Source organism: Herpailurus yagouaroundi, unplaced genomic scaffold (genome assembly GCF_014898765.1).
Source record: "Herpailurus yagouaroundi ecotype Mexico unplaced genomic scaffold, PumYag 190, whole genome shotgun sequence".
Lineage (NCBI taxonomy): Eukaryota > Metazoa > Chordata > Mammalia > Carnivora > Felidae > Herpailurus > Herpailurus yagouaroundi.
The window spans coordinates 38,188,999-38,216,399 of record NW_024412421.1 but is presented as its reverse complement, the minus strand read 5'-3'; the positions used below and the strand labels follow the sequence as shown (position 1 = coordinate 38,216,399).

General features: G+C 53.8%; 2 protein-coding genes across 6 annotated transcripts; one reads left to right on the top strand and one right to left on the bottom strand.

The window, feature by feature from the left end:
• Positions 1 to 1,830: 1,830 nt before the first annotated feature.
• Positions 1,831 to 4,631, top strand: LOC121009967 (5-hydroxyisourate hydrolase-like). The gene is made up of 4 exons (XM_040443411.1): positions 1,831 to 1,939; positions 2,387 to 2,526; positions 3,759 to 3,894; positions 4,359 to 4,631. The coding sequence occupies exons 1-4, from the start codon at positions 1,880 to 1,882 to the stop codon at positions 4,446 to 4,448; spliced, it is 426 nt and encodes a 141-aa protein (XP_040299345.1). The 5' UTR covers positions 1,831 to 1,879; the 3' UTR covers positions 4,449 to 4,631.
• DRC4 (dynein regulatory complex subunit 4) lies at positions 3,446 to 27,098 on the bottom strand. Of its 5 annotated transcripts, XM_040443393.1 has the most exons (13): positions 26,993 to 27,098; positions 26,521 to 26,709; positions 22,643 to 23,018; positions 20,207 to 20,293; positions 16,544 to 16,741; positions 15,365 to 15,571; positions 13,205 to 13,259; positions 12,124 to 12,329; positions 11,418 to 11,585; positions 10,865 to 10,951; positions 9,400 to 9,609; positions 6,656 to 6,721; positions 3,446 to 5,019 (listed from the first exon to the last, which is right to left on the bottom strand). In XM_040443393.1, the coding sequence occupies exons 3-13, from the start codon at positions 22,913 to 22,915 to the stop codon at positions 4,870 to 4,872; spliced, it is 1,707 nt and encodes a 568-aa protein (XP_040299327.1). In that variant the 5' UTR covers positions 22,916 to 23,018; positions 26,521 to 26,709; positions 26,993 to 27,098; the 3' UTR covers positions 3,446 to 4,869. The 5 variants fall into 5 exon arrangements, with proteins under 5 accessions (XP_040299327.1, XP_040299329.1, XP_040299330.1 ...); XM_040443395.1 differs by lacking the exon at positions 26,521 to 26,709; XM_040443396.1 differs by lacking the exon at positions 6,656 to 6,721 and having other exon boundaries at positions 26,993 to 27,080.
• Positions 27,099 to 27,401: the final 303 nt, after the last annotated feature.

The following is a 27,401-nucleotide window of genomic DNA, read 5'->3' as shown; positions in this document are numbered from 1 at the left end:
CACGCAAATGGACCTCATTCTCTTTAATGGGCTGCAGAGCATGCCGGTCTGTTAACAGAGCTCATTTATTTAATTGTCCCCAGTGGAGACATCTGGTTGTTTCTCATCCATCGTACCCACGGGTGTTGGCAAAAACAGGTGTGAGCCTCTCTTTGGGGTTATCTCCTGTAAACATAATCCCAGCCAAACGTCATGTGTGTTTAAATCTCAAATAGGGGCGCCTGGGTGGCACAGTCGGTTGAGCGTCTGACTTCAGCCAGGTCATGATCTCGCTGTCCATGAGTTCGAGCCCCGCATCAGGCTCTGGGCTGATGGCCTGGAGCCTGTTTCCGATTCTGTGCCTCCCTCTCTCTCTGCCCCTCGCCCGTTCATGCTGTCTCTCTCTGTCCCAAAAATAAATAAACGTTGAAAAAAAAATTTAAATCTCAAATAGATATTTTTTTATTTAAAAAAATTTTAAGTTTATTTCTTTTTGAGAGAGAGAGAGAGAGACAGAGACAGAGCATGAGCATGAGAAGGGGAGGAGCAGAAAGAGAGGGAGACACAGAACCGGAAGCAGGCTCAAGGCTCCCAGCTGTCAGCATAGAGCCAGATGCGGGGATCCAACCCACGAACAGTGAGATCATGACCCGGGAGGAAGTCGGACACCTAACTGACTGAGCCACCCAGGCACCCCTCAAATAGATATTCTTTTTTTTTTTTTTTTTTTTTTAATCTTTATTCTTGAGAGAGAGACAGAGCGTGAGCAGGGGAGGAGCAGAGAGAGAGGGAGACACAGAATCCGAAGCCGGCTCCAGGCTCTGAGCCGTCAGCACAGAGCCCGACTTGGGGCTCAAACTCACAAACCGCGAGATCATGACCTGAGCCAAAGTCCGAGGCTCCACCGACTGAGCTACCCAGGAGCCCCGCAAATAGAGATCTCTTAATTAACTCCAAAGTAGGTGTAACCAGCACACTCCCAACCTTTGCTAGGAGGGTCTTCTTCCCTGACTTGAAGGGGTGTGATTCTTAACCTACACACAGTCCATGCTCACCATCCAGTAGTTGGAAAATGCCCTTTGACAGCAAGAAAAAGGTTCCCTACCTAGAACAACACAACCAGTCAACCAACATGGTGGTGTAGACCTTTCCAGATGTTAAATATAGAGTGCCCTTACTTATGTTACATAAAATATTTTATGTGCAAGAACTTCAATATGGCGATGGACTGAGCGATACCCGTCCGCTCAGTTCTGTCACTTGCTCCTCTCTCCCAGGCCCTAAGCTGTCAGTGTGCAGAGCCTCCCTAGAGGTGGGGGTCCAGAGGGGCGTAAGGGGAGAGAGGTAGGTAGACAGCTTCGCCTCATCTCAGCCTTGGGAGTTACTGCCGAGGGTTTTACAGAACCGGACAGGAAACTGAGGCACCGTCACGTGGTCTCTCAGGGCCGTCAGGGCAGTCAGGGCAGCCCGCGGCCCACGCTGATCTCCGCCGGACCTACTCGTCCCGCCCCCGCCCCGCCTGCGGCGCAACAGACCCGGAACGGACGCCCCTCCCCCCTCCGCCCCCGCGCCCCCCGCCGCGCCCCGCCCCAAACCCCACCTCCCGCCGGTGCCCTCAACTTCACTTCCGGCCCTGGGAGGAGCCTCCGCGGCCCCCGCAGGTCTGTGCGCCCCCGTCGCCACGCCAGAGCTCCGCAGCGAAGCCCGCTCGGACACCCCTGGTGGACACCGAGGTGTAGCCGCCCTCCCCGCCACCGCGCCGCGCACCCCACCTGGGTTTGGCCCGACACGTGGCCCTCGGGTCCTGGGAGGGGCCAGGGTGAGGGCAGGGGCGGACTCGGGCAGGTACCTGCGTCCCAGGACCACCGTTCTAGGGGTGGTGGACGTGGGCGGCTCCGGCATGAGTTCGGGGGCCGCTCCGCGACTGCGGGCGCTCCAGCGACACCTGGGCTCCTCGGAGGTAGGGGGCGGGTCCGGACGCTGGGTTCCTGGCTCGTCGCGGCCTGGGGGGCTAAGGTCCGAGGTGGCGCATGAGCCAGGGGCTCTGGGAGAAAGAGGAGATGGGGTCTGACCAACCCCTGCCCGCACTGACTGGCTGGAGAAGGAAGCCCGTGTGTGGAGATGCCCTTCAGTGGCTGGGCGGAGGGGAGGGGGCCCTAGTAGGGTCTAGTGTGGGGGAATGGGGGTCAGACCAGCATTGTTTATGAAGCGTTTTTCAGTGTTTTGGCCCCACAGCCTCACGTAGCTGACTCAGGGACTCCAGCCCAACCCCGCCTCCTCCAGGGTCCAGGGGCAGCTGGGGACTCTGTCCTCTGGGGCTGTTTACTCCGAGGCTGCGGTCTCTACGCCAGTGCGGACACAGGGCTGGGCCCCACACGCTCATCCCTGTCCCTCTCTCGTGGTTCAGGGCAGAGGCATGGAGCTGGTCAGCAGCCCGCTGACCACGCATGTGCTGGACACGGCCTCAGGGCTCCCAGCCCAGGGCCTCTGCCTCCGTCTGTCCAGGCTCGAGGACCATGGCCAGCAGTGGACGGAGCTGAGAAAAAGGTAGGCTTGAGAGTCCCAGAGAGTCCAGATAGCCAGGAAGTGTGGGCTGGATGGCAGTGCTGACCACCGTGCTATGGTCCCCTCAGCCTCGGGGCCAAAGAACACACTGGTGCGGCCTCACAGCCCCAGTGCCTACTGGGCCGGGAGCCAGGGCTTGCCTCTCCCTGAGGGCAGGGTTGGCTGAGGCCTGAAGTGTCATCTGAACGCCTCACTGTCACCGTGATTAATAGGTAACCTTGTGCCAGGCAGTGCACTGAACACTTTTCTTGTGTTCTTATTCTCACTACAGCCTGTGGCCAGGCTCCATAATTACCCCTTTTATAGTCGCGGAGACTAAGGCAGCGAGAGGCAAGCAAAAGGTGGGCGGCTCGGCAGGCCCTGGCCCCTTGCCCCAGGCTCCACTGGATTAGGCCCAGCCCAGGCCCTGCCTTGTAGCGCTGGGGCCGCCCTGAGTCTCCTGAAGGAGGCAGGTTCCCTCTGGTGGTGGGAGTGGACGGCTGAGCCCCAAGGGTTCAGGGCCTGAGGACAGAGAGCTCATCCCCTGCCCCTTCGCAGAGGCTGGGGTTCCAGGTTCTTGAAGGAATATATGGAGTCCCCCGCAGGATCCTAGAGACCCATTCCCAACTGCTCCCCCATAAACTGTGTGGGTACATGCTGCTCCTTCCAGTCGCAGCACAGAAACTTGAAAGCACAGGTGGCAGGAACAATGGGAGAACTTTCCAGACGTGACTGGGGGCTAATCAGTGAGCAAAGCGCCAGGCCCTCAGAACCCTCCATTCAGACACTCGGTACAGCTGGAAACAGGCCACCGTGAGGATGGGGGTTTGGGGACAGTTACTGATCCAGAAAGCCACACACAATATATTAAATGAAAAGGGCAAGCTATCAAACAGTATGAATAGAACAATCCATTTTAGAGTATTTTTCCAAGTTTATGAATAAGCATAGTTATGCATAGAGAAAATCTAGAAAAATATATGCCAGTATAAAGGGATTGTTGCTCATGGAATAGATTTTTTTTTTTCCTTTTCTGCTTCTCTGTACTGGAGTTCCCTAAAAAGACACTGCAGTGGTGTCCCCTAGCTGCTCTAGACCCCAGGCCCTAGAACGTGGCCTGCTGCAGGGCATTCCCGGTGACTCAGGTTGTGGAGGCGTCTGAGGCCATGGGCCGACCGACCCTGGAGAGCCAGGCAGGGGTGACTCCTCACTCCCTCCGACTCCACTCTCTCCAGCTACACCGACTCGGATGGCCGCTGCCCGGGGCTCCTGCCACCAGGCCCGATGAAGGCAGGCACCTACAAGCTGTCCTTTGACACTGAGGGCTACTGGAAGAAGAGGGGGCAGGAGAGCTTCTACCCGTATGTGGAGGTGAGGGCCGGGGGTGGGCCAGAGGGGTGGAGGCCTGTGATTCACCAAGATTCCTGCAGTGGGCAGGCTGGTCCCACCTCTCCCTGGGCGGTGGCAAGCAGTGAGTTCACCTGCTTTGAGCTCTCGGAAGAAAGGTGTCCGGGGATTTTACCACAACACACCCATCCCTGCCCTGTCCCTGGGTAAAGCTGTGGGGCAGGGCCAAAAGTGACTCAGCCCCTGTGGACAAAGGCACTCACCTGACCCTGTTCAGGGCGGATCCTTCGAGTTCCCCGAGCCGAGGGCTTTCTCCGGGGGAGGATTCAGCCCCATCCGCAGCCCTCACCATTTTCCAGTTCTCCACTGGCTTCATCTGGCCCTCGGGGCTCCAGCCCCACTTAACTTCTGCCCCCGGTCCACAGTCTGGGCTGCCTGTGTGCTGCACCGGACCCTCACTCTGTCCCGGTGCCCTCTCTGCTTCTCAGGTCGTTTTCACCATCACCAACGAGACCCACAGGTTCCATGTGCCCCTGCTGCTGAGCCCGTGGTCCTACACCACATATCGAGGAAGCTAGTGGCTGAGCCATCGCCTCCTCTGGACAACTGCTGGCCTGTGAGCATCAATCCCATCCCCACAGCTCACTGGGACACCTCAACAGAGGGCACCAGTTCACACTCCCTGCGGGAGATTCTGGCCCCCCAATTTCCAGTAGCCGCTGAGTCTCAGGCGTCAATAAAGTCAGTGCTGGCATCTGCAAGGCTGCTGCGGTTCCTGGGCTCGGCTGGTGCTGCCCTGGCCCGAGGTGGGAAGGAGGGCAGCAGGGAAGGAAGTGGTCAGGGCACCACGGGCCCTGGAGGTGCCTCTCCTCCACGTAGCCAGGCAACAAGACACACAGCAAATGTAGAAAAACTTCATTTGCAGACGATACAAATAGACAAACCGCTCCTGTCCTTGGTGAAAGGGAGTGTCATCCAGGGAGCAGTCCCAGGCGGGCACTACGTTGGGGTGCCCACGAGCCCCGCGGGACCCTGGCCCAGCGTCTGCCCAATCACGGCCGTCTCCAGAGGCTTGAAGCCCACGTTGTCCAGAGGGATTCCGAAGGCCAGGAGCTTAGCCTCATAGGTGCGCAGCAGGTCACTGTGGGCCTGTGGGGTGAGAGCAGCATCGGGAGGGGCGGAGCCACACGGAGGGTGACTCTAGCCCAGGCCTTACTCAGCTCTGGAGGGTGCAGGAGGGTGGTGGAGGAAAACCATTTAAAGCTAACCTTTACCAACGGCTCACGGTACGCCACACCTGATCATAAGCACCTTCACGTACATAACTCAGCTAACCCACAATGGGAGACGCTGCCATTATTCCTGTTTCACAGATGGGGAAACTGAAGCAGAAGATACAGACTCAGAGCAGAACTAGAGTCTGAACGTGCTCCTGGCTCCTTGCCAGGCATTTCTCATTCAAATCAGTCATCCCTGACTTCACGGGCATGACCTTCCACGTGTATATGACCCTCCCTGCCTTGTGGGTGGAGAGTGCAGGCAGGCGGCCCTCCATCCCCCGATCCCAGGAAGGCTAAGGTCTGGGCAACAGTGCTGGTGGGGCCAACACAGGCAAGGTTCCTGTCTTCCCCCCCCCCTCTGGAAAATGGATACTTTTTAAAGAGTTAAGTTAATTGCATCGGATTGGTTACAAGGGATTGAAATGCGCAGGAAATGCTTGGAGCCTGGTCTGACATCATCCTCACCATTACCAAGAAAAAGGTGCTGATGCTTGGAGCTGAGATTTAAAGGGTGAGCTCAGGCTGGGCTCCAGACAGAACTTGGGGGCTAGGTCCTGGCTCTCACCTTTTTCTGGGGGTCGGACCTCCTGACAATCAGATACATTCCCTTAGAACTGCACACACCAGTAGATGGTTCTAATTTTGCAGCTCTAAGTATCAGGGGATGCCAGAGCATATAAGGGAAGTGTCCAGATGGGCAGGGCTGAGGAAAGGCTCAGGGAGATCTGGTCACGGGCGCTGGAGCCCAGCGCCAGTGACAGGCATTGCCTCCCTCCTGGGGTTCCACAACCCAGGGTGCACAGTAGAACCAGGATGCAATGTCCACCGGCAGGTTTATGGGCTTATCTGAGTCACACTCACGGGGTGGCTGCTCGAGGTAAATGTATCTGTAGGCGGCGCTATGTCTGCATTTCCCATAGGCAAAGCCAAGGCAGAGCTGGGGGCTCACCCACAGAGGAGTGAATACCGGGTAGAGGGCCCAGGCCTCTGGGGCTCATGAGGCAGACAAGAGAAGGGTCAAGGCACTCCCTGCCACTCCCCAACAGCGGGAGGCCTCCACACTGCTGGTGGCTTTGGTGTGGGTACGGGGTGCAGCTTTCATCAGACTTACAAAGGAATGAGAGAAGCTTAGACTCGTAACTGTCCCCTACATAGAAGAAGCAAAGGAGGCCCACCAGTCACCCCAGAGGCCAGGTCAGCAAGAGTAAAGGGTCAAACAGGGAGACAGGGACAGAGCACCCTCATTTAGTAGGCATCCACTGGGCAGGCCCCTGTAAGGGACACCAGGACCATGGCCAGAGCTGAGACAGGGCTGTCTCAAGCCCGGCAGCTACAGGTCTCCCGGGTGGCCAGGATGCCAGCACAACCGCACCCCCGTGGCAGCATCAGAGACCCAGTCCACACACACAGTGACCCTGAGAAGGCCCAGACGGCCTCAGGCTGTGTATGCCTCAAAGTGTAAATCAGGTGGGGCCCTGAGAGAGGGTCGAGGAGGCTCCTCATACCTTGCAGACCCGGGCCAACTCATACTGCAAGTCCTTGATAGCGTTGTTCTTTGATTCTAGAACATTCTAAGGAGAGAAAGGTGGATGTGAGTTAGAGCTTGTCTTTGAGCTGAGGTGGACGGGGGTTGGCAGGGGTCTGGGAGCTCCAGCAGGGGACCGCAGACATCCAGGGAATGGCAGCCTGACCCCATCACGGTGTGCATCCACACAGGGCGCAGCCAGCCGCACAGACAGGTCTTCAGAGGAGAAAGGGAAGATACCATCTGCCTCTCCAGATGGCGACTGTCTAGATGCTGGGAAGTGAGGACAAGAGATTAGAGGAGCCGGGCCAACCACGGCCCAGGGAAGGCCCCTTGAACCCCCACCCGCTGCCTGGAGGGTTCCTGCCTGGCCAGAGAAGTTAAGTGTCCAGGAAAGGCAAGAGCTGCCACCTGGCCCACGGTGACCCTGGCCCACAGGCACAGCTGCAGCAACCGCTGAGGACCGGACTGATTTCATCAGGAGTGCCGGCAACACAGCCTCATCCAGCTCCAAGACCAGCTGCCCCTCCCAAAAGTAGAGGCAGGAAAGCCGTCCTGACCTTTCTAACAGGGCCCTCGCTCCCCGCCGGCCGGCGTTCACAGGGATTCACACACAAACAAGGACAAACAAGGACGCAGACGGGCCCCCAGACCCAAGTCCATGGTGCCGCCAGCCCGGACTAGGCCCCTCCCATGTGGCTGCACCACCACAGGCCCCGAGAGCCTGTCCTGAGTGACTCAGGCCCTCCTGGCCCTGCCACCCCCTGAGCCAGGACTCACTGCTGCCCGAAAGCAGCACCTGGTCTCATCCAGAAATGGGCACTCCATAACGTTGGACTCCTCAGCACTTCTCCACCAGCAGTAAGTCCTTCACCCCTACTCAGTGCCAGCTCACCTCCCACCTTCCCAGAGGGTTCTCTCTGATCCAGTCTGCCCCACCCAGGACCTTCCATGTTTCCTTACCAGTCCCAAACCCAGGGGCACAGCCAACAGCGTGAGAATCACCCCCATCCCTCTGGCTCTGCCCCTTCGCCTCAGCCCTGCACTCCCCCCAACACCCAAGCAGCAGCAAGGGGCTCACAAGGATACAACCAAGTGGGAGCTGCAAGCTTAAGGTCAAGGCCAGGTGGGCAGTAGGCCAGTGCAGGATGCTTTACATAAACATGAAGTGACCTGACACAGAGTTAATCCTCAGGGCCTGGGTGTCATGTGAGCAAAGGGGGGTTTATGTTCAGCTGAACTACACAGGGACAAATCACCTAAAAAATGCTACCTGTGTAGGGACACCTGGGTGACTCAGTCAGTTAAGCGTCTGACTCTTGGTTTGGGCTCAGGTCATGGTCTCACGGTTCGTGGGTTCGAGCCCAGCATCAGGCTCCGGCACTGTCAGTGCAGAGCCGGCTTGGGATTCTCTGTCTCTCCCTCTCTCTCTGCCCCTCCTCTGCTCGCTCTCGCTCTCTCTCAAAATAAATAAATAAAACATTTTTTTTAAAATGCTATGTGTGCCATTTCTCAGGATGAAACACGCTTGCGCAAACCGAAGCAGTCAGCAGCCCCTAACTCCGAAGATCTGTTTCTCCATGAAGGAAAAGCAGACACACACAGGCACCGTCTATCCTGGAAGGATCCACCTCTGGGACAAGCTGGCCTCTCCTCACTGGGCCTCTCCATAAAGACATACAGACCAGCTGCGTTCTCTGGGGCCATGCACACCCGCGTCTGTCTCCCAGGCACCCAAGGGCACTGCACCTGGGGTTGTCTCACGCCCGGCAGCTACAGTAGGTCACCCAGGTGGCCAGGATCCCTGCACAGCCGCACTCCCGCGGCAGCCCAGAGACCCCTTGTCCAGCCTCACCCGTTCTTTCTGTGACATGCCCCAACTAGGCCCAGGGAACAGAGACACAAGGCCCAGCTCCAGGCAAGACGGCCTGCCAGGTGCTGTCAGGCTTTTGCTTGCTGAGCCAAAGCTGGCAGCTATTGCCAGGGTTCCTCAGCTGGCCCCACCAGCCCATGGGCACCCGGGCCCCATCTGTCGTGTTTACTGCTGTCCCCAGTGCCCAAGATGGTTCCAGCATAGAGGAGCACCACGAGGAACTGTGAACTTGTGGCCTTTGCTCAGACATAACTCCCTCTGGGAACCCTGCCACAGCACCCGCCACCACAAAGGGGCACCCACGGCCCTGCATTTCCCCGTCCTAACTGCCCACAGCCTACATCCGGACATCAAAGCAACCCAGGCAGACTGTGGCAGTAGTCTCAGCTGAGAGCTCACGGGCCCGACTGTCCCCAAGCCTGTCTCTAGGTTTGCTGCCAAATTCCCGAGGAGCGCCGGCCCACAGCAGCTTGGGAAACCCAGGGCCTGATAGGCTGAACTAAACCCATCTCGAGAACTGGACGGGCAGTGGGCTCAGGGCCAGAGGGGCTGAGAGGTTAAGGAGGGGACTGCAGAAGACCTCAGACCTGAGCAAAGCCAGTCAAAGAGAACCTGGGGAGCCTGATGGCACACACGGGCCTGTGAGCAGACATCTGCAGCCCCATCTATGCTCAGGCCACAGGAAACCCAGGACCCTCCCAACATCACCTGAGGGCCCCCACCGGAATGACGGAGGCTGGACACAAACACACGAAACAAGCGACCCCCAACCCGAGCTCAGGACGCCTACTGGGGGGCAAGGACATGAGGCTCCAGCCCAGCACCTCCCCAGGAGCCCGCCTGGGGCCTACCTCCAGCTTGCGGGACACAAGGGTCAGGGCGGCAGGGTCCAGGTTGGAGGCCGCCAGCACCTCATTAATCTGCACCTCTTTCTTCTCCACAGCAGCGCTCAGCGCCTGCAGCTTCCGCTCCAGAACCAGGTTCTTGAAGCCCACCTTCTGCTGCACCTCCAGGATGGCCGCGGTGAACTTCCTGTACAGCTCATCTCGCTCCTGCTGTACCTGCAAGGGACAGGCTGCAGTGGACAAAGAGGCCACCTCCCCCGGAAGCATCTCACTGGTCAGAAGCCCCCTCCCGCCTCTTCCCTGGGCCAGAACATACCACTTCTGCCGAGTGAACTCCATTTACCAGTGCCCACCCACGGATGGGGGTGCTGGGTGTCATTTACACTGCCGCCACACCCACTCTCTGTGACGGGATTAAAGGGCTGCAGCCATCCACACTGTGGAAAGCAGGAGGAAACACTAACTGGACCCTCGTCTACTAAGCTGTTTCAGGAGGTAGGAGGGCACCCTCGTTAGAGCTGGAGAAGCCCCACAGAGAGTGGCAGCGGCAGTGGTTTGTAACAGCAAAGGACGAAAACAAAGACATCTCTCCAGGGGAAGTGGCTGCATAACAAATGGAGCCTTCTGGGGCGCCTGGGTGGCTCACTGGGTTAAGCGTCCGACTTCAGCTTAGGTCATGATCTCACAGTTTGGGAGTTCGAGCCCCGCATCAGGCTCTGTGCTGACAGCTTGGAGCCCGGAGCCTGCTTCGGATTCTGTGTCTCCTTCTCTCTCTGCCCCTCCCCAACTTGTGCTCTGTCTCTCTATGTCTCTCAAAAAGTAAATAAATGTAAAAAAAAAAAAATTTTTTAAATGGAGCGTTCTGGCACAGAGCCGAACATGACTGTCCTGTGTGTACAATCTGGAGACAGCACAATCAAGGTGAGGTTAAAAAAAAAAAAAAAAAGCACAGCGTTCTTAAGGCATGAAGCCACCCGTACATAAGGGTGCACAGGAAGAAGTCTGCACAAAACTCAAGGAGCTGCTACCACTCATGAGAACCAGCACTGCACAGCAGGAGGGCCCTCTCATTTTCACTCACAGACGGCAGGGCTCCAGGACTTCTTTACTATGTGTGCCCGACAGTTTACTACTTAAACACATGTACATACATGGAAAAGACCCTCGATGCAAGGGCCAGGTACCCTTCACGTGCTTCAGAGGTGAGCCGGGGGGAAAGAGAATTGGGGGTGATGGTCTCCCAGCAGGGCACCTGCTCTGTGAGACCCTGGGCCTTCTCTAGAATGTACCACAGGGTTTTGCCTCATAAGGCTGCAGAGCGTGAGAAGTGGACAACAGGACTCCCAGCTTTCGAACCTAGAAACCCAGCCGCGGTTTTAAGGCTTCCTGAAACCAATGGCCGAGCCAGGGTTACAGGAAGGGTCTCTCCCTGACTGGGGGTCCCTGGGATGCCGGCCTGGCATCTGCTCACCTTGAGAAATCGCTGCTCCAGCACCTCGTGTTCCCACTGCAGGTCCTTTAGCTCTTTCTCGGCAACCTTCAAACGTGCTTTTGTGCGCTGGAGGGAAAAATGAAAGGTGGAGGACAAAGTGTTCAGGACCAGGCGTCCACGTAATGCAGGCTCCTGGGGGATGGCAAGGCCAAAAATAATTGTGGAAGAGAGCTGCTGCCTCAGGGGCACCTGGTGTCTCTGGATCAGCGCTGTCAGTTCGAGCCCCATCCTCAGTGTAGAGACTGATAGAATGAATGAAGGAACGAACGAATGAACGAAGGACTGGCTCAAGGACACAAGCAGCTGAGCGCCCCCCGCAGCAAGCTGGTGAAAACACCTATTGCCCAGAATGTGCACCAGCTTAACATCCTGTCCATGAAGGACACCAGTCAGACAAGCTGAGATTCAGCCCCCCAGTCCTGCCCTAAAGGCCGACCCTGCTCTGGGACCCAGGAGACACCTTGCTGATGTCCCTCCTCTCCTAGCCCAGGAGGAAGTGCAAAGAGGGAGGCACAGCCAGGCAGAAACTCACAACCAGGGTCTGTCTGTCCCTCTCATAGTTCCCGAGCTTCTTCTGCATCTCAGTCACGTCATCCCGAGCCTTCTGGAGAGGGTCTGTCAGGCGCTTGTTCTGCGCGGACACCTCCATCATCTCCCTCTCGAGGTGACCTTCCTTCTTGCGCATGTCCTCCAACTGCTCCTGTTGGCACAAGTACGGCAGGGGTGCGGCAGGGGCTCGGCAGGCAGAGCCGAGGTCTTCAGAGGGCAGAGCCAGGAGCCCTCCTGCCCACCAAGGACGGTCCTGAAGACCTGTTCTGTGTATAAACACGGAGTAATTTTGCAGTCTTCGCTTACTCTGAATCTTCTAGGAAGGCTGCTTCCACACAAATTGAGATTACACTTTTCCAGGACCCGAGGGGCATTCCCCACCGTGGGAACCCTGTCCCTGCCAGCACTTGCGCGGTGATGCCACCACCTGTGCAGCCATGCTGGGGCTCCCACTACAGTTCCGCGTGAAGCTTCCACCTGTCGAATGTGTCCTTTTCACGAGCCCCACCTACGCTACAGTCAGGGCAACATCCTGGCTGCCGCCAGCCACAGGTGTGGAGAGGCTCCATTATGAATTCAAACAAGGACAGAGGGGCACCATCAAACATCTTTAAAAGGAGAGTAATGGGCCCGACGGGGTGGAGACCTAGTGTCTGGGGCCCCCGGCCCAGCCGGCCCTAGCGCAGCACCTTGAGGGAGTTGATGAGAGCCAGGTTATTGAGGGTGATGTCGTTGTAGTAGTTCTTGATGTCCGTAAAGGCTTCTTCATGCCGCTGCATCAGCATGTTGATCTGGCCGTTCTTTCTCTCCTCCACCTCGTGGATCTCGGTCTTTCTCCTCAGGTCAAGTTCATCCCTAAGCATCTTCATTTTTTTATCATACTTGGCCTCAATTTCTGAAAGGCAGAAGCACATATACGGCAGCTTAGCAGAGGAACAGGTGGCCCAGTGTCTATCAGAATAGATGGAACCTATGGGCACCTGGGCAGCTCAGTAGGTTGAGCGTCCGACTCTCGATTTCGGCTCGGGTCATGATCTCATGTTTCATGGGTTCGAGCCCCATGTCCGGCTCTGCACTGATAGCATGGAGCCTGCTTGAGATCCTCTCTCTCCCTCTGTCTCTCTCTGCCCCACCCCTGCTCATGCTCTCTCAAAAAATAAACATTAAAAAAAAAAAAAAAGAATAGATGGGACTTCTAAACACGGCCCAGGAACATCCCCCGGGATGAAGGCTGTGCACACAAGCGTGGCCAAAGCACAGGACGGGTCTGAGTGGACCTCTCTCTGCTGAGGCTCACAGATGACATATTCAGCACACACACACCACTGTCTGCCTTCCTTTGCCTGTAGCAGGCATTGATAATCAATCCCGGGGTTAGGGTTCCCAAAACCAAGTGTCAGCTGATCCCACGGCTCGGTGGTCATCCAGGCCGACTCTAGAGCTTTGTCCGTGAACCCGACAGACTTCTCAAACGGGAGCCTCCTCGGGCCAGAAGCCATGAAGACTATTCTAAGAATACTGCCCACAAGACAATAACTGCCACGTGCCTCAAACTGCTGATTTGTGCCAGGAGTAGGGCCGTAGGTGGTAATCACAGCCTCCCCAACTTGCGTGGAAGTAAGTTGTTCCGGGATTCTGGGCAATCCGTCAGCCTTGGAAACTACATTTTCTCTCTGCGCGTCTAGGCCATTTTGACCTGGTTTCTGTGCCCTGGGTGAGCAGGCCCTAGAGGTAAATTTCCTTCTGACAGGACGCATGTAAGGAACTGACCTCGCACTTGCCTCTCGAAGTCATTCCGCATCTTGGTGACCTCCTCGCTGTGCTTCTGCGAAGGCAGAGAAGCAGGCCGTTACTAGGTGACAGACACACACAGAAGCCTCTCCCTGGGGCTGGCCCTGCTCCTCGGTGGTATGGAAAATCCAACTCCGGAAACTCTGCGCTGTTTCTGGAGGGTGCTGGGTTCCCCTCACCTCCGAGCTCTTGGACCATGCTCAGAATAACGTGGTTTTGGTAACTTCCGTGTTTCATAATTCACTTTCCTTGGTTAATGACCGAATGTTAACAGACGTGCTCAACACTGACCGTTCTTGGCCCCTCACTCAGCTTGCCCACAGGTCGGAGAGCACGGGCCATGTCTACACGGAGCTGCAGGTTCTCTCCAGATGCCTGACGGCCTGCTTCAGCTGTGACTTAGAGCAGCATTCACAATTATTTTCACAGTTATAGAGAGAGGTTTTGAATAGAAAATTTAGATTATTTTTTATAGGATAGTACTTTTGCACAAAGGGGTATTCTGACCACGTAACTACTCCATATCCAGGCCTCAGGTAAGCAGACAGCCTCACATCACCAAATTCACTGGAAATCTGTCTGTCAGCAAAGATCAGACTATTCTTATAGGTCCAAGACTTCACCGTCAGCCTTCACTGCAAAGTTTTTTCTTAGTTGAGGCTGCGGTGCCTCCAGCATGAGGCAAACGTATTAACAAAGTCTTCCGAACCCACGGCCAAGAAGAACCTTAGAAAACCAAAGTCAGACACATCTTCCCTCTGCCCAAAACCTCCAAAGTTCCCCCAACTAAACCCAGGTCAACAGCTGGGTCCTGACTGTGGCTTTTGATGCTGACAAGCTCTGACCTACCTGCCCAGCCACCTTGCCCCTTGCTCCTCTGGGCCTCCACAACAGCCCACCCCCTATGCCTTCTCCAGACCTGGTCTCCCTAAGCCTGGCTCAGCCCCACCGCCTTCCAGCCTTTGCCCAAATGTCACCTTCTCAATGAGACACTCCCAGAATTCCTTGTAGAAGAATACAACCCTACCCTCAACCCACTGCATCCTCTTCCCCACACTGCTCTTCCCACCGCGTTTATGCCTGTGGACATGCTCCACGTATCCAACACTTCGTTCTGTCTTTTGTCTCCTTCCTGGACTGTCAACCACACGTGGGCAGTCATTCTCTCAGTCCTGTTCCCTGTCCCCAGAGATCAGAACAGGGCTTGGCACCTTATGGGCACCAGGCAAATGAATCTCAACCTCCACCTGGAACCCCCAAGCCTCACTCAGAAAGGACCAAAAAGTTAGCCAGGTGCTTATGAACCCAGCTTGCATGACAAACTGCCATGGCCATGGAGGGGCTGGTATACCAGACATGTTAATGGTTGCATATATTTCTTTTTTTCTTTCTTTCTTTTTTTTTTTTTTTTTTTTTTTACGTTTATTTATTTTTTTGGGACAGAGAGAGACAGAGCATGAACGGGGGAGGGGCAGAGAGAGAGGGAGACACAGAATCAGAAACAGGCTCCAGGCTCCGAGCCATCAGCCCAGAGCCCGACGCGGGGCTCGAACTCACGGACCGCGAGATCGTGACCTGGCTGAAGTCGGACGCTTAACCGACTGCGCCACCCAGGCGCCCCTCTTTTTTTCTTTTTAATGTTTGTTTATTTTTGAAAGAGAGACAGAGCACGAGCAGGGGAGGGGCAGAGAGAGAGGGAGACACAGAATCTGAAGCAGGCTCCAGGCTCTGAGCTGTCAGCACAGAGCCCGGCACAGGGCTTGAACTCACAAACTCAAGATCATGACCTGAGCCGAAGTCGGACGCTCAACCGACTGAGCCACCCGGGCGCCCCGGTTCTGTATGTTTCTAAATGCACCTGACAGACTCCCTGGGAAAGCAGCCAGGTGTCAGGTGTCAGCAGCACATGAAGAGGACCCTAGGCTGGATTTTCCCCTTGGGAAGTCCATTTGTTGCTCAGATCTGAAATAAAATTCTGTACTTGGCCCCCAAATGGGATTTGTCTTTTTCTTAAATAGTTCAACTAATACCCAAAATGCAGGAAGCTTCTAAGCAAAATATGAATTCCCAGGTAAGTTGACTAATCAGGAGTTCACGGTCCCCAGCAGCCAGTCAGGCACTGGCGGCCCTCACACCTACCAGCCGCAGGTTCTTCACCACCACCTCGTTGGCCAGCTCCTGCTCCTTGAGCTCCACCTTCAGCGCCCGCATGTCCTTGCGCAGTGCACCCTCCTGTGCGCAGTGCTCCCTCTGGGCCAGCTTCATGACCACGGCACCCTCAGCCTTCATCTCTGTCAGGTTGTTCTGATGCTCGTACAGCAGGTGCTTCACCTTCTGCTTGTACACCTGCAGGCAGCGAGAGCACCGCTTGCTTCCCTGCACACTCTCACCCACACCCCGGCACACGCACACTCGCCTGCTCACCTGCCCGTGCATGCTCACCTGCAGGCACATATCTTTTTTTTTTTTAATGTTTTATTTATTTTTGAGAGAGAGAGAGAGAGAGAGCGCGCACAAGTTGGGGAGAAGCAGACAGGGGGACAGAGGATCTGAAATGGGCTCCAAGCTGACAGCAGAGATCCCGATGTGGGGCTCGAACTCACGAACCAGGAGATCATGACCTGAGCCAAAGTCGGACGCCTAACCGACGGAGCCACCCAGGTGCCCCGTGCACATACCCTTTTATAAAAAATACTTTCATGAGTATTTCATGAGTGGCTCAGTCAGTTAAGTGTCCAACTCTTTTTTTTTTTATTTTTTTTTTTTTAATGTTTATTTATTTCTGAGACAGAGAGAGACAGGGCATGAGTCGGGGAGGGGCAGAGAGAGAGGGAGACACAGAATCGGAAGCAGGTTCCAGGCTCCAAGCTGTCAGCACAGAGCCCGATGTGGGGCTCGAACTCACAAACCCTGAGATCATGACCTGAGCTGAAGTCGGTCGCTCACCCGAATGAGCCACCCAGGCGCCCCTAAGTGTCCAACTCTTGATTTCAGTTCATGTCACAATCTCCCATGTCAGGCTCTGCGATGAGCATGAAGCCTGCTTGGGATTCTCTCTCTCCCCCTCTCTCTGCCCTTCCCCCACTCGTTCTCTCTCTCTCTCTGCCCTTCCCCCACTCATTCTCTCTCTCTCTCTCTCTCTCTCTCTCTCTCTGAAAATAAATAAACTTAAAAAAACAACAAACCTTCATTTCCCAGTGTAAAGGATACAAAGGGCTGTGACCCCAAAGCAAGCAACAAAATGCCCCCCTGCTCGAGCCCCGTTCTTCTGGGCCATACGGTATGTCCAGCAGGGACAGGCAGGCCAGCTGCATTTACCTTGATCTCAACCTGGTGCCTCTCCTCAGCCTCCTCCATTTCCCGGTCCTTGTTCCGCAGCTCGGCCTTCTTCTCCTCCAGCTGCCTCCGCGTGATCTCCCAGAAGGTATGGATCTTGTCCCGCTCCAACTGGAAGTAGTTGCGCTCCTCACGCTCACGGTCCAGCTCCTCGCGGACACGGCTGACATGCTCCTCCACCTGCCGGGCAGAGCGCAGCCGTGAGGCCCAGCAGGGCCCTCCCCCCGCCCCTGCCCACTGCGATGAAGAAAGAAAGGCTGTTCTCACCTAAACACAAGTAAAAACTAAAAGTGAGATGTTAAAATATGATGCTAGAAAGGTCCCGAGGACAGGACATAATTCAGAAAATAGCAGAAGTACCTTGAATGTAACCAATAATCAAAATATGACTGTATCTTTTCATCCATTCCCAGGAATTTATACTAGAGGAATTTCTCAAAAGAACACAAGAGTTGGGGCACCTGGGTGGCTCAGTCAGTTGGACGTCTGACTTCGGCTCAGGTCATGATCTCACCGTGCGTGGGTTCGAGCCCCGCGTCGGGCTCTGTGCTGACAGCTCAGAGCCTGGAGCCTGCTTCCGATTCTGTGTCTCCCTCTCCCTCTGCCCCTCTCCTGCTCATGCTCTCTTTCTCTCAAAAGTAAATAAACATTAAAAAAAAAAAAAAAAAAAAAAAGAACCAAAAAATACAAGAGTTATCTGCCCAAAGACATTAGCCACACCATTATTACAACAGCAAGAAAAGTTTAAAGGAAGTAATCTGAGATGATTTTAAATACGGAAATGGCTGAGAAATTAGAGTAAATCTACTAAAAGGTTATATGGCCCAAAGACACATAAATATGAAAATGATGGAGCAGCATGTACACACGTTAACAAAACAATGCTAAATTAAAAAACATTCACCTTCTGGTGGTGCCTGGGTGGCTCAGTTAAACATCCGACTTGATTTCAGCTCAGGTCACGATCTCACAGTTCGAGAGTTAAAGCCCCGTATCTGCACTGTCAGCACAGAGCCTGCTTGGGATTCTCTCTCTCCCCCTCTCTCTCTGCCCCTCCCTTGCTCTCTCTCAAAATAAGTACATAAAACTTTAAATAAATAAACAAACAAACAAACGCTCACCTTTAAAGGTATGTTAAGCAAAAAAAATATACAAACCCAGAAGAACCCCTAACAGTCAAAAAGGTTTTGTCCGAAGCCCACTGCAAATCAACAAATAGGTTAATTTTTTTTTTTCTTTTTTTTTACGTGGGGCTGGCTCTTGGCTTTCTTGGGAATTTCATCTCCATCAAGAATTAGTCATCTTCAGAGCACAACTTCAGGCCACTCCGTGTGAAGTTTTTCTCTCCTGATAACCCCACTCCCCACAGGGAAACCACACTTCTCACTTCAAGAGAAGGCCAAGGGGCGCTTGAGTGGCTCAGTCGGTTGAGCGTCCGACTCTTGATGGCGGCTCAGGCCATGACCCCAGGGTCATGCACACGGTCTGCACTGAAAGTAGAGCCCACTTGGAATTCTCCCCCACTCTCTCCTTCCGCCCCTCTCCCCCACAAATAAATAAACATTTTTTAAAAAGAGAGAGAGGGGCGCCTGGGTGGTGCAGTCGGTTGGGCGTCCGACTTCAGCCGGGTCACGATCTCGCGAGATCTCGCGTGATCTCGCGTGAGTTCGAGCCCCGCGTCGGGCTCTGGGCTGACGGCTCGGAGCCTGGAGCCTGTTTCCGATGCTGTGTCTCCCTCTCTCTCTGCCCCTCCCCCGTTCATGCTCTGTCTCTCTCTGTCCCAAAAATAAATAAACGTTGAAAAAAAAAGTTTTTTTTAAAAAAAGAGAGAGAGGGGCGCCTGGGTGGCTCGGTTGCTTTAGCGTCTGAGTTCAGCTCAGGTCATGAGCTCACGGTTCATGGGTTCGAACCCTACATCGCGTTCTCTGCTCTCAGCAAATCCTTTGTCAGATCCTTTGTCCCCGTCTCCCTCTGCCCCTACACTGCTCATACTTTCTCTCTCTCAAAAAGAAATAAAACATTAGAAGATAAAAGTAAAAATAAATAAATAAAATGAATTAAAAACTTTAAGAAGAGAGAAGGCCAAGATAACAAGCCCCCAAGGAGGGGCAGCCAGAGCTCTGTGGTGGGGAACCTGGGTGGGGCTTGCCTCCCCATGGGGGTCTGATGAGGGGTTCAGCAGATGACAGTGTCCTCATGGCACAGACCTTTCGTATCTAGACTCAAACAGATAGCCTAAACCAGGCTCCTACCTAGTTCGATTGACTCACAGTCTCAGATTTCCCTCAATATTTAGGTTTCTTATAAATATCCAGATTTCTAGCTTCTCTTTGAAAAGCAGAAAACAGACCACACTGGAGCCCAGTGCCCCCAAGGTAACCATCCAATGAACTGACTGCAGCTGTCCCCAGTCCCTCACCCCTGCCTGGACCCTAGACAGTTCTGAGGTGTCAGTGCTCACACGTGCAACCTAACCACTGCTGTGTCACAGTTCTGTATCCACAGGGACAAGAAGTAAACGGGGAGACGAGAAACAGCTCAACTGATGGCAATGTGATGTGCCGTCCATTCCACACACAGCAGCCCCACCCTCTCTCCAAAACACAAACCGGAACCCATCACCATCTCCTTAAACTGCTTGAGGTTCCCCCGCATGTAAAATAAAGCAACCCTTCACTAGTGTACAAGGGCCTCTGTCCAGCTCATCAACTTCAGCTCATGTCACTGTCCCCGTCTCCTTTGTATTTATGTCTTAAAACTATCAAGGGAGTTATTAACACCAACCCACAAGCTGACATGGGACCCTCAAGAGGCCTATAGCAGACACTCACTCACGGGTCAGTCACCAACACAAAGGCTGCAGGGGCCACCACACCTACTCTCATGGTTCACCATGCACTGCAGTTTTTCACTGGAATTATAATTAGATAATTACGTTCTCTGGTCCTTAAAGTCGTCAAAATGGGTAAGTGGCTTAAAATAATTCCTACTGTTTAATGCAAATAAAATAAACAACAATATTATATATGCATATAACAGCTCAGTAAGCATCAGGTGCATAAAAGGATAAGACTGAAAGGATATACAGAAAATTAAAAATAGTTTTTATTTTGGAAAATCATGTCCTTCCAAATTGCTACCACCCTATTTAAAAATGTCTTCAGTGTACCGATGCCTTTTTTAAACTGTACTGTGCTTGAGAGTTTTGGAGCCGACGAAAAGTATGGAAATGGGAAGAGGTGTTATCTTGGTTTGGACACGAATGCAGGAGCACACTGAGGGGAGGTGGACGAGGAGGCAGTGGGCAACAGTCTGTAAGAAGTTCAGAAAGGGGCGCCTGGGTGGCTCAGTCGGTTAGACGTCCGACTTCAGCCCAGGTCACGATCTCGCAGTCTGTGAGTTCGAGCCCCGCATCGGGCTCTGGGCTGATGGCTCAGAGCCTGGAGCCTGCTTCTGATTCTGTGTCTCCCTCTCTCTCTGCCCCTCCCCTGTTCATGCTCTGTCTCTCTCTGTCTCAAAAATAAATAAACGTTAAAAAAAAAAATTAAAAAAAAAAAAAAAAAAAAAGAAGAAGTTCAGAAAGACAAACAGCCAGAGACAACTTCGAACGACACTCGCCACTCCCATCCCGACCTAATTCCTCACCTGCTCCTTGCTCATGTCCTCCGGAGCAAGCCCGTCAACAATCGGGGTAGCTTTGGTTTTCCCTTTCTTCCCTTTCTTCTTGGGCGCCTTTGATTAAAGAAGAGATGATCGGGTAAGACAGGGAGGCCTGGCTCTGATTAATTCCTGGGCTCACCGCAAGAGGAATACCTGTCGTGGTACCTCTGTCCTACTGCTCACTGTCTCATGCCCCACCTGGAGCACATCACTCCGCCCTAAGGTTTCCCCACCCTTCACCACCCACACATTTCTCTGTTGACACCTCTGGAGAAACAAGGAAAAAAAATCTTCCTTTTTAGAAGAGAACATTTTCTCCCTCAGAAAGGAAGGGACGGGGAACTAATTCCAAATCCATTCCTTGGTACGTGGCAGAGACCTCCTTGGTGTAGATGCAAAATGTGCTTGGCCAGGACAAACCCCGATACCACACTGCCAAATGTTACTATGTTGGCTATAATGCTTGGTCACCACCATAGAGAAACCTGCAAGAAACTGTTCAATAAGTCTAAGGAGAAATGTCTCCATAGCAATGATCACAGGTGGTAATAGAAGGCTTCCTTTCTTCCAAATATAAAACTCCTTCAGAGAATCAGAGGCGCCTGGGTAGCTCAGTCAGTTAAGCGTCTCTTGATTTCAGCTCAGGTCATGATCTCAGTTTGTGGGATCAAGCCCCACGTCAGGCTCTAATTTCTCTCTCTCCCTCTCTCTCTCTCTCTCTGCCCCTCTTCCGCTCCCGCTGTCTCTCCCTCAAAATAAATAAACTTAAAAAAAAAAATCTTTGGGGTATGTGGGTGGCTCAGTCGGTTAAGAACCCCAGTTCAGCTCAGGTCATGATCTCGCGGTTCGTGGGTTCGAGCGCCGCGTCGGGCTCTGTGCTGACAGCTCAGAGCCTGGAGCCTGCTTCGGATTCTGTGTCTCCCTCTCTCTCTGCCCCGTCCCCACTCGCGCTCTGTCTCTCTTTCTCTCTCAAAAACAAACATTTAAATAAATAAACAAACAAGTAAATAAACATTATTTATTACTAATTAATTTTAAACATTAAAATAAATACATAAATAAATCCTTGAAAGAAGCCTTGTCAGGAGCTGAAGCAGACAGCACTCGCCACGGGTGTGCTATAAATGGTTCACCACACGGACCTGCTCTTAGTGTCACTTGCTTTTAACAACTTTGACAAGATGAGAGAAACCTCCCACCTCCACTCACCTCTCAAGGGCCACTCAAGCACGTACTGAATTTCCAAATCCCTGTCTTTATGCCTAGACTTCTCCCAACTCTGTGACCCATGCTTTTGCATGTGCATGAATCTACATGTTTCTGTAACATATCTGTGTGTCTAAACGTCCCTATTAATGTTTTCATGTGTGTACATGCATGTCTACACGTCTCTGTAACATGCTTATGATTACAAAAAAGTTTTACGTGGATATCTCGGAAAACACAGAAAAGCAAAAAGTGAATAGGAAAATCACCCATATTCCCACAAGCTAGTGATACACATAAGTATTTTAGCGATCTTTTCCAGCTGATTTTAAAAGACCCATCCACTAAAATCTTTCCTCCTTCGAGAAGTCCCATCAGAAGGTCCCAAAGGTTCACCACTACTTGGCAATTCACAGCCAACTGCAGGGGCTTGGAGAGGCATTCTCCCCGCCAGCTGATGGCCCGCGGGCTACACCCCAGAAAATGCGCTACTGAACGCGTCTATACCATGGGTGCCAGGGCAGCTGAGGGCCCCAACACAGGAGAGAGGCAGGAGGAAGAACTGGAGAGGCGGTGAGCTCCCCGTCTTGCTCGGACAGGCCTGCCTCCCCCGGGGTTCTCCAAGGAAACAGCAGTTCCTGTATCCTGGGGCTCTGTCCAGTACTCCTTGCTGTAGCGGGAACTCCAGCCACTGCGGTATGCCTCAGACTCTCCATCCCAGAGACTGGGCGTCCTAGGGTGTCCCCTGACCCCGACTGTGCTCCATGGGACCCTATAATGTCAGACCCTAGGGCCCAAGGATCGGAGGACTGAGACTTCCATAACAAATGGGAAATCTTTTTGTCCCAGGTTCTGTTTTCTGGACGGCTTGCACATCAAACCCTGGATCTCGGCGCGGGGGTTGGGGGGGGGGGGGGCCCCCGGCGAGCACAGGAGCCTGGAGATTCCAGATCTCTCAGCTCAACGTGCGTGCGGGATGAGGGATGCGGCATGCGTAGCGCCCCATGCTCTCCTCATGGGAACGCCAGGAGAGCACCAAGGCCTCAATTCCAGGAACCCAGAGCTCCAAGCCTGCCCACTCTTGGGGTCTCAGTGCGCACAGGTCCCGGGACCCCAGGCCTCCCCATCCAGGGGTCTCTCTGCGCGCAGGACTGTCTAACCGAGGAGCCCCTGGCCCCCTCAGGGACCCTAGCCGGGTACCCCGCGCCTCCTCACCATGGCTCTCGTGGTGGATTCCCGCCGCGACCTGCAGACAGAGGCGCCCGCCCGACGGAGGCCGCAGCGTCTCCCGGCAACCGATGGGCGGTCCCGCGCGAAACCTCGAAGATCCTCGCGAGACTCGACCAGCCGGTACAGTCCCTCGCCGCCGCGGAGGCGAGTTCCTAGCAACTCGCGCTGGGCGGAACCCGGGGTTGCCCGAGTCGAGTAGGTCTTGCGGCGGCCTGGTGTCAACCGCACTCTGGATCTTCCCGAAGCTCCTAAGCGCATTTCGTTGGGGGACTATGGTGTTTTTTAAAGCGTGTCTCCCCGACTAGAACTTAAGCTCCCCGGAGGAGGAGGAACTGTTTCGTCCACTTCTTACCTACAGCGCCTAGAACAACAGTACATACCAGGTGTTCAGTTAAGAGTGCCTTCAAGGAAGGAGGGAGACCGCAAGGAAAGACAGATCAGCCGCCCAAGGCTCCCAGACGCTATGCAAATCGGATTCAAATTTGGGCCGAGGTTACGCCCCTGGGCCACACCCCCGCCCACCTTTGAAAATTCCTCCCACCAGCTGCCGCGGTGAGGGTGGAAGGTAGCTGGGTTTCCGCAAACCACCAGAACAAAACAGAAATAGGAAAGAAAAGTATTTTCCAGCTAGCTCCAAAGTTTTGAAGTCGGCAAGTGTCTCCTCAAAAATAAACTGCTCTGCCAGAGGAGGCCTCCTCTGTGGCCCCCGGTCCTCATGGTGAGGAAAAACTAGAAACCTCTGCCAGGGGTTTCCAGACAGGCACTGCAGAAAAAGCCTTAGGAGGTCCCTTTCCCAACCCCTTGCTCTGAAAACTGCAAATCATTATATGATTTTGGAGGTGAATTTCCAACCCCTGCCACCACCCTGTTGCCCACGTGTATCACTCCCTGTCAATCAGAAGACTAAGAATGTGTCATAAGCAAGTGCCCATCTTTACACACCATTTGTCCTCTTTGTTTGTACACCCTCTCTTTTAACATCTTCCTAACTAGTGATTTTGCAGCAGGTCATATGTTCCCATCTGTTTGGGGATGGAGAAGATTCCAGAATTTTTTCACCTTGGAGAGTTGCAGTGGGGACAAAGTGTGAGTAATGAAGAAGGGATCTGCCAATCCCACCCAAGGAAGAAGATGCCTCCTTAGCTGGGCTTGCTTAGGCCCCAGGCACACACACACAGGCAGTGATCTGAGAGCCACAGTGAGGACCCTGAAGGGCTTCCTGGTTTACCCACAGAAGCCATGACTGCTCTTGGACTGGAGCAGCCAATTGGAAGGACCCACCTTGCACAGAGCCATGATTTATTTATAGCAGGCCCTGAGGCGTTGTGAGGTCTGGTCACATCCCTGTGCCTACACCACTGGCCTGATAGGGGCCTCCTCCCCCAATGCCAGGGCCTCCCAGAGGGAATTTGGCGGGCCAGACAGTGCAGCTGGGTAACACGGAGGGGTAATTATTGTTATTTAACACTTACTTTGGCAGACCCAATATGCTAGGTGCCTCATGCTGATTGGCTTTTTTGCTTTAGAAGTCTGGGAGTTCTGAATTAAATAAATGCATTAACAAGAATTCCTTTCAGCAAAAAGGGCAAGAAAAAGAAGGTGAGCTCAGGATAACGAGACAGGGAATTCATTTGTCAAAAGCAGCAGCATCGCTTAGTTTATCGTTCCACAGAGAGCCCTGGCTGACAACTCCCCGGGCTCCTGACAGGCCCACAGTGACCTGTGCTTTTCATATTGGATTTGAGTTCAGATTCTTAGAAAAGAGCCTTTTCTTCACATGTGTGGCTCAAGATACTTTTATTCAGCATCAAGCTGTGCAGCTCCGAAACCCAGATAAATGGCATCTGAGTTTCCTGCAAAATCACAGAGCAAATGTTAACATAGACAAACCCCCTGACCATATTGTCTAATGTCTGCCTCTTCCTCATGCCTGCTGACTTGGTCAGTTAGGTAAACTGCTTCAGACCACTACATCATCATCGCTTCTCGGCCTTTTGGCTAAGATCAAGTGCAGACCACTACGTCAACTCAACAGATGCCTGGGTGTTAAGGTAATAGAATACTTCAGCGACACCTGGGGGGCTCAGTCAGTTAAGTGTCTGACTCTTGATTTCAGCTCAGGTCATGATCTCATGGTTCGTGGGATCGAGCCCCGTGTCGAGCTCCGTACTGACAACAAGGAGCCTGCTTGGAATTCTCTCTCTCCCTCTTTCTCTGCCCCTCCCCTGCTTGTTCTCTCTCTGTCTCCCTCCCTCCCTCTCCCGCCCTCTCTCTCTCTCTCTCTCTCTTTCAAATTACATAAATAAGCTTTTAAAAAAAAAGATAACAGAGGACTTGAGAAGACTGGACTCTCATTTAGAGATAAATAGTGAAGTATTTACAAATGAAATTATATAATGTGTAGGATTTGCTTCAAAAAAATCCAGCAAAGAAGGGAGGTAATTGATAGTAGAGAGGAAACATGATCAGCCATGAGTTAGTAACTGCTGAGTCTGGGTGTTGGGTACAAGCAGGTTAATTGTGCTATTCTCTCTCCTTTTGTTTAAAAATGTTCTTAATGAAAAGTTCAAAATAAATAAACACTGGCTCTGGAATCAGATCACCTGCTGGTCACCAGCTGGAATGCCTTAGACAAGACCCCCTCTGTACCCACCTACCCATCTCTCAAATAGGGAAAATTATTAAACAATTGCCATTACAGTTACTGTGGCTACATAACAGGTTATCCCCAAAAGTAATGGCTTGATACAGTAACAATATCGGTTTTGCTCATGAGTCTACAACTCAGCCAAGACTCAGTGGGGGGGCAGCTCACCTCAGCTCCACAGAACACCCCCAGAGGGGTGGCTCAAAGCGGGTCTCATGTCTGCCCCATAGCCTGAGGACTTAAGTCCGGTCTACTGGCTATTGCCGGCCAGAACACACACATTGGCGTCTTGAGTGGCCTGGAATTCCTCACATAAGGTGGCCAGGTTCCAGGGGGTCTTCTGAGGGACAGGTGAATCTCCCTTATGACCCAACTTCAGAAGTCACATGGCATCATTTCTGCCACACTCTATTGGCCAGAGCAGTCACAAGGCTTGCCCAGGTTCAAGCAGGAAAAGTATAGGTGAGGGAGTGTCTTGAGGGGAGTGGAAAGGTTCTGGAAATGGAATCAGAAATACCAATCTGGGGGTGCCTGAGTGGCTCAGTCGGTTGAGCGTCCGACTTCAGCTCAGGTCATGATCTCGCTCGCGGTCTGTGAGTTCGAGCCCCACGTCGGGCTCTGTGCTGACATCTCGGAGCCTGGAGCCTGCTTCAAAGTCTGTGTCTCCCTCTCTCTCAGCCCCTCTCCCTCTCATGCTCTGTCTCTCTCTCTCTCTCTCTCAAAAATAACTAAAAACATCAAAAAAAATTTTTTTAAAGAAATACCAATGTGACCATTTTGAGAAAATACAATCTGCCACCCCAGCTCACTCTGAACAGCCAGTACCTATCCCCTGTCCCAACTTCCCAGGGCACTCACTGGCTTGCTTATGGCCCCACCACCCATCCTAGAACTCAGTTTTGTCCCGGGAAAGCCAAATCTCTGCCTTTTGGGGTCACATGGAGGCCAGTGGCTCACAGCAAGGGCTGGTTCTCTACAGGGTCACGGAAATCATTTTAGAAGGTTGCAAACTGCAGTTTTTGTTCTCAGTTGTTTTGTAAACTAAAGAACAATGGGAGCCATTAGCCAGCCTCGGGGACTGACAGTCTCAAAGGCTGTGGGCTCCGGTGACTGGAGTTGGGCTGGGCTGCGAGGGCCTTCCTCGAGTGGCTGAAACTGTATGGACCACCTGCCTTTGAGAGGGTGCCTGTCCTGCAAACACCAAGTTCATACCCACCTCCCTCCTCTGTGGGCCTTTTTCACTCCCAGCTGGGTACAAACTCTTTCTCCCTGATGCTCTTCTGTGGTTGGTTTTGTTTTTATAAAAGTGCAGTCTTTGGGCTTGAATTCGGACCCTCTGGCTTCCAGTGCCTGGCTGTGCAGCCTTGGTCAGGTTACCTACCCTCTCTGTGCTCAACGTCTGCACCTGGAAAAACAGGACACCGTCTTCTTTGGATCTCTGGGAGAATTAATGAGATACTGCGCACAAAGAACTTGACACAGGGACGCATTCCAGGGGCGTGTGTTTGCGGTTCTCGACGCGCCCGGATCCTGCCTGCCTTCCCGGGGCGCCCTGGCTGCCCGCTCCCACCTCCCTACCTCCCATCCCCCACCCGCGCCCCACTCCGGCCTCGCCGTTACACTCCCGCCCAACCCCACCCACATGTGTTCTCCATAGTATTAGCCACAATCTGCAAATCTTTGCTTACAGGCCAGGGGTGTGGGCGCCGCCTTTGCCTCTCCTCGTGCCTCCCCTCCATGGCCAGCGAAGCACCGACGAGTAGCTGGCACCCCATAAATATCTGGGGGTGAACAAATGGACGGAAGTCGGCGCGGCTGCGGGAGGAGCGTGCGCGCTGGGGGCGCAGAGGGCGCTAGAGCCGCACCCGCGATGGGACGCCGCCGCCGGATGCGCAAGGGTCCGCAGCGGGAGACACGGTCCGCAGGGCCCGGGACCGGCAGGGGGCGCGCGCGGGGCCGGGCGGGGCCGCACCTGTGCTGCGGGGCTCGGGGGGAGGATGCTAGGGGGAACCCGGGCCCCGGAGCAGCTGCGCGCCCCGCCCCGCGGGCTCCTCCCCGCCGCCGCGGCCCCCCGGCTGCTGCCCCGATGCGCTGCGC

Excerpts from the sequence above, each read along its gene's own strand:
- LOC121009967 (XM_040443411.1), top strand. The coding sequence starts at position 1,880 with ATGAGTTCGGGGGCCGCTCCGCGACTGCGGGCGCTCCAGCGACACCTG. Across the intron at positions 1,940-2,386 it reads GACACCTGGGCTCCTCGGAG|GGCAGAGGCATGGAGCTGGT; the intron begins GTAGGGGGCGGG and ends CTCGTGGTTCAG. Across the intron at positions 2,527-3,758 it reads TGGACGGAGCTGAGAAAAAG|CTACACCGACTCGGATGGCC; the intron begins GTAGGCTTGAGA and ends CACTCTCTCCAG.
- DRC4 (XM_040443393.1), bottom strand. The coding sequence starts at position 22,915 with ATGCGCTTAGGAGCTTCGGGAAGATCCAGAGTGCGGTTGACACCAGGC. Across the intron at positions 16,742-20,206 it reads AGGACATGAGCAAGGAGCAG|GTGGAGGAGCATGTCAGCCG; the intron begins GTGAGGAATTAG and ends TCTGCCCGGCAG. Across the intron at positions 15,572-16,543 it reads GGCACCAGGTTGAGATCAAG|GTGTACAAGCAGAAGGTGAA; the intron begins GTAAATGCAGCT and ends CGCTGCCTGCAG.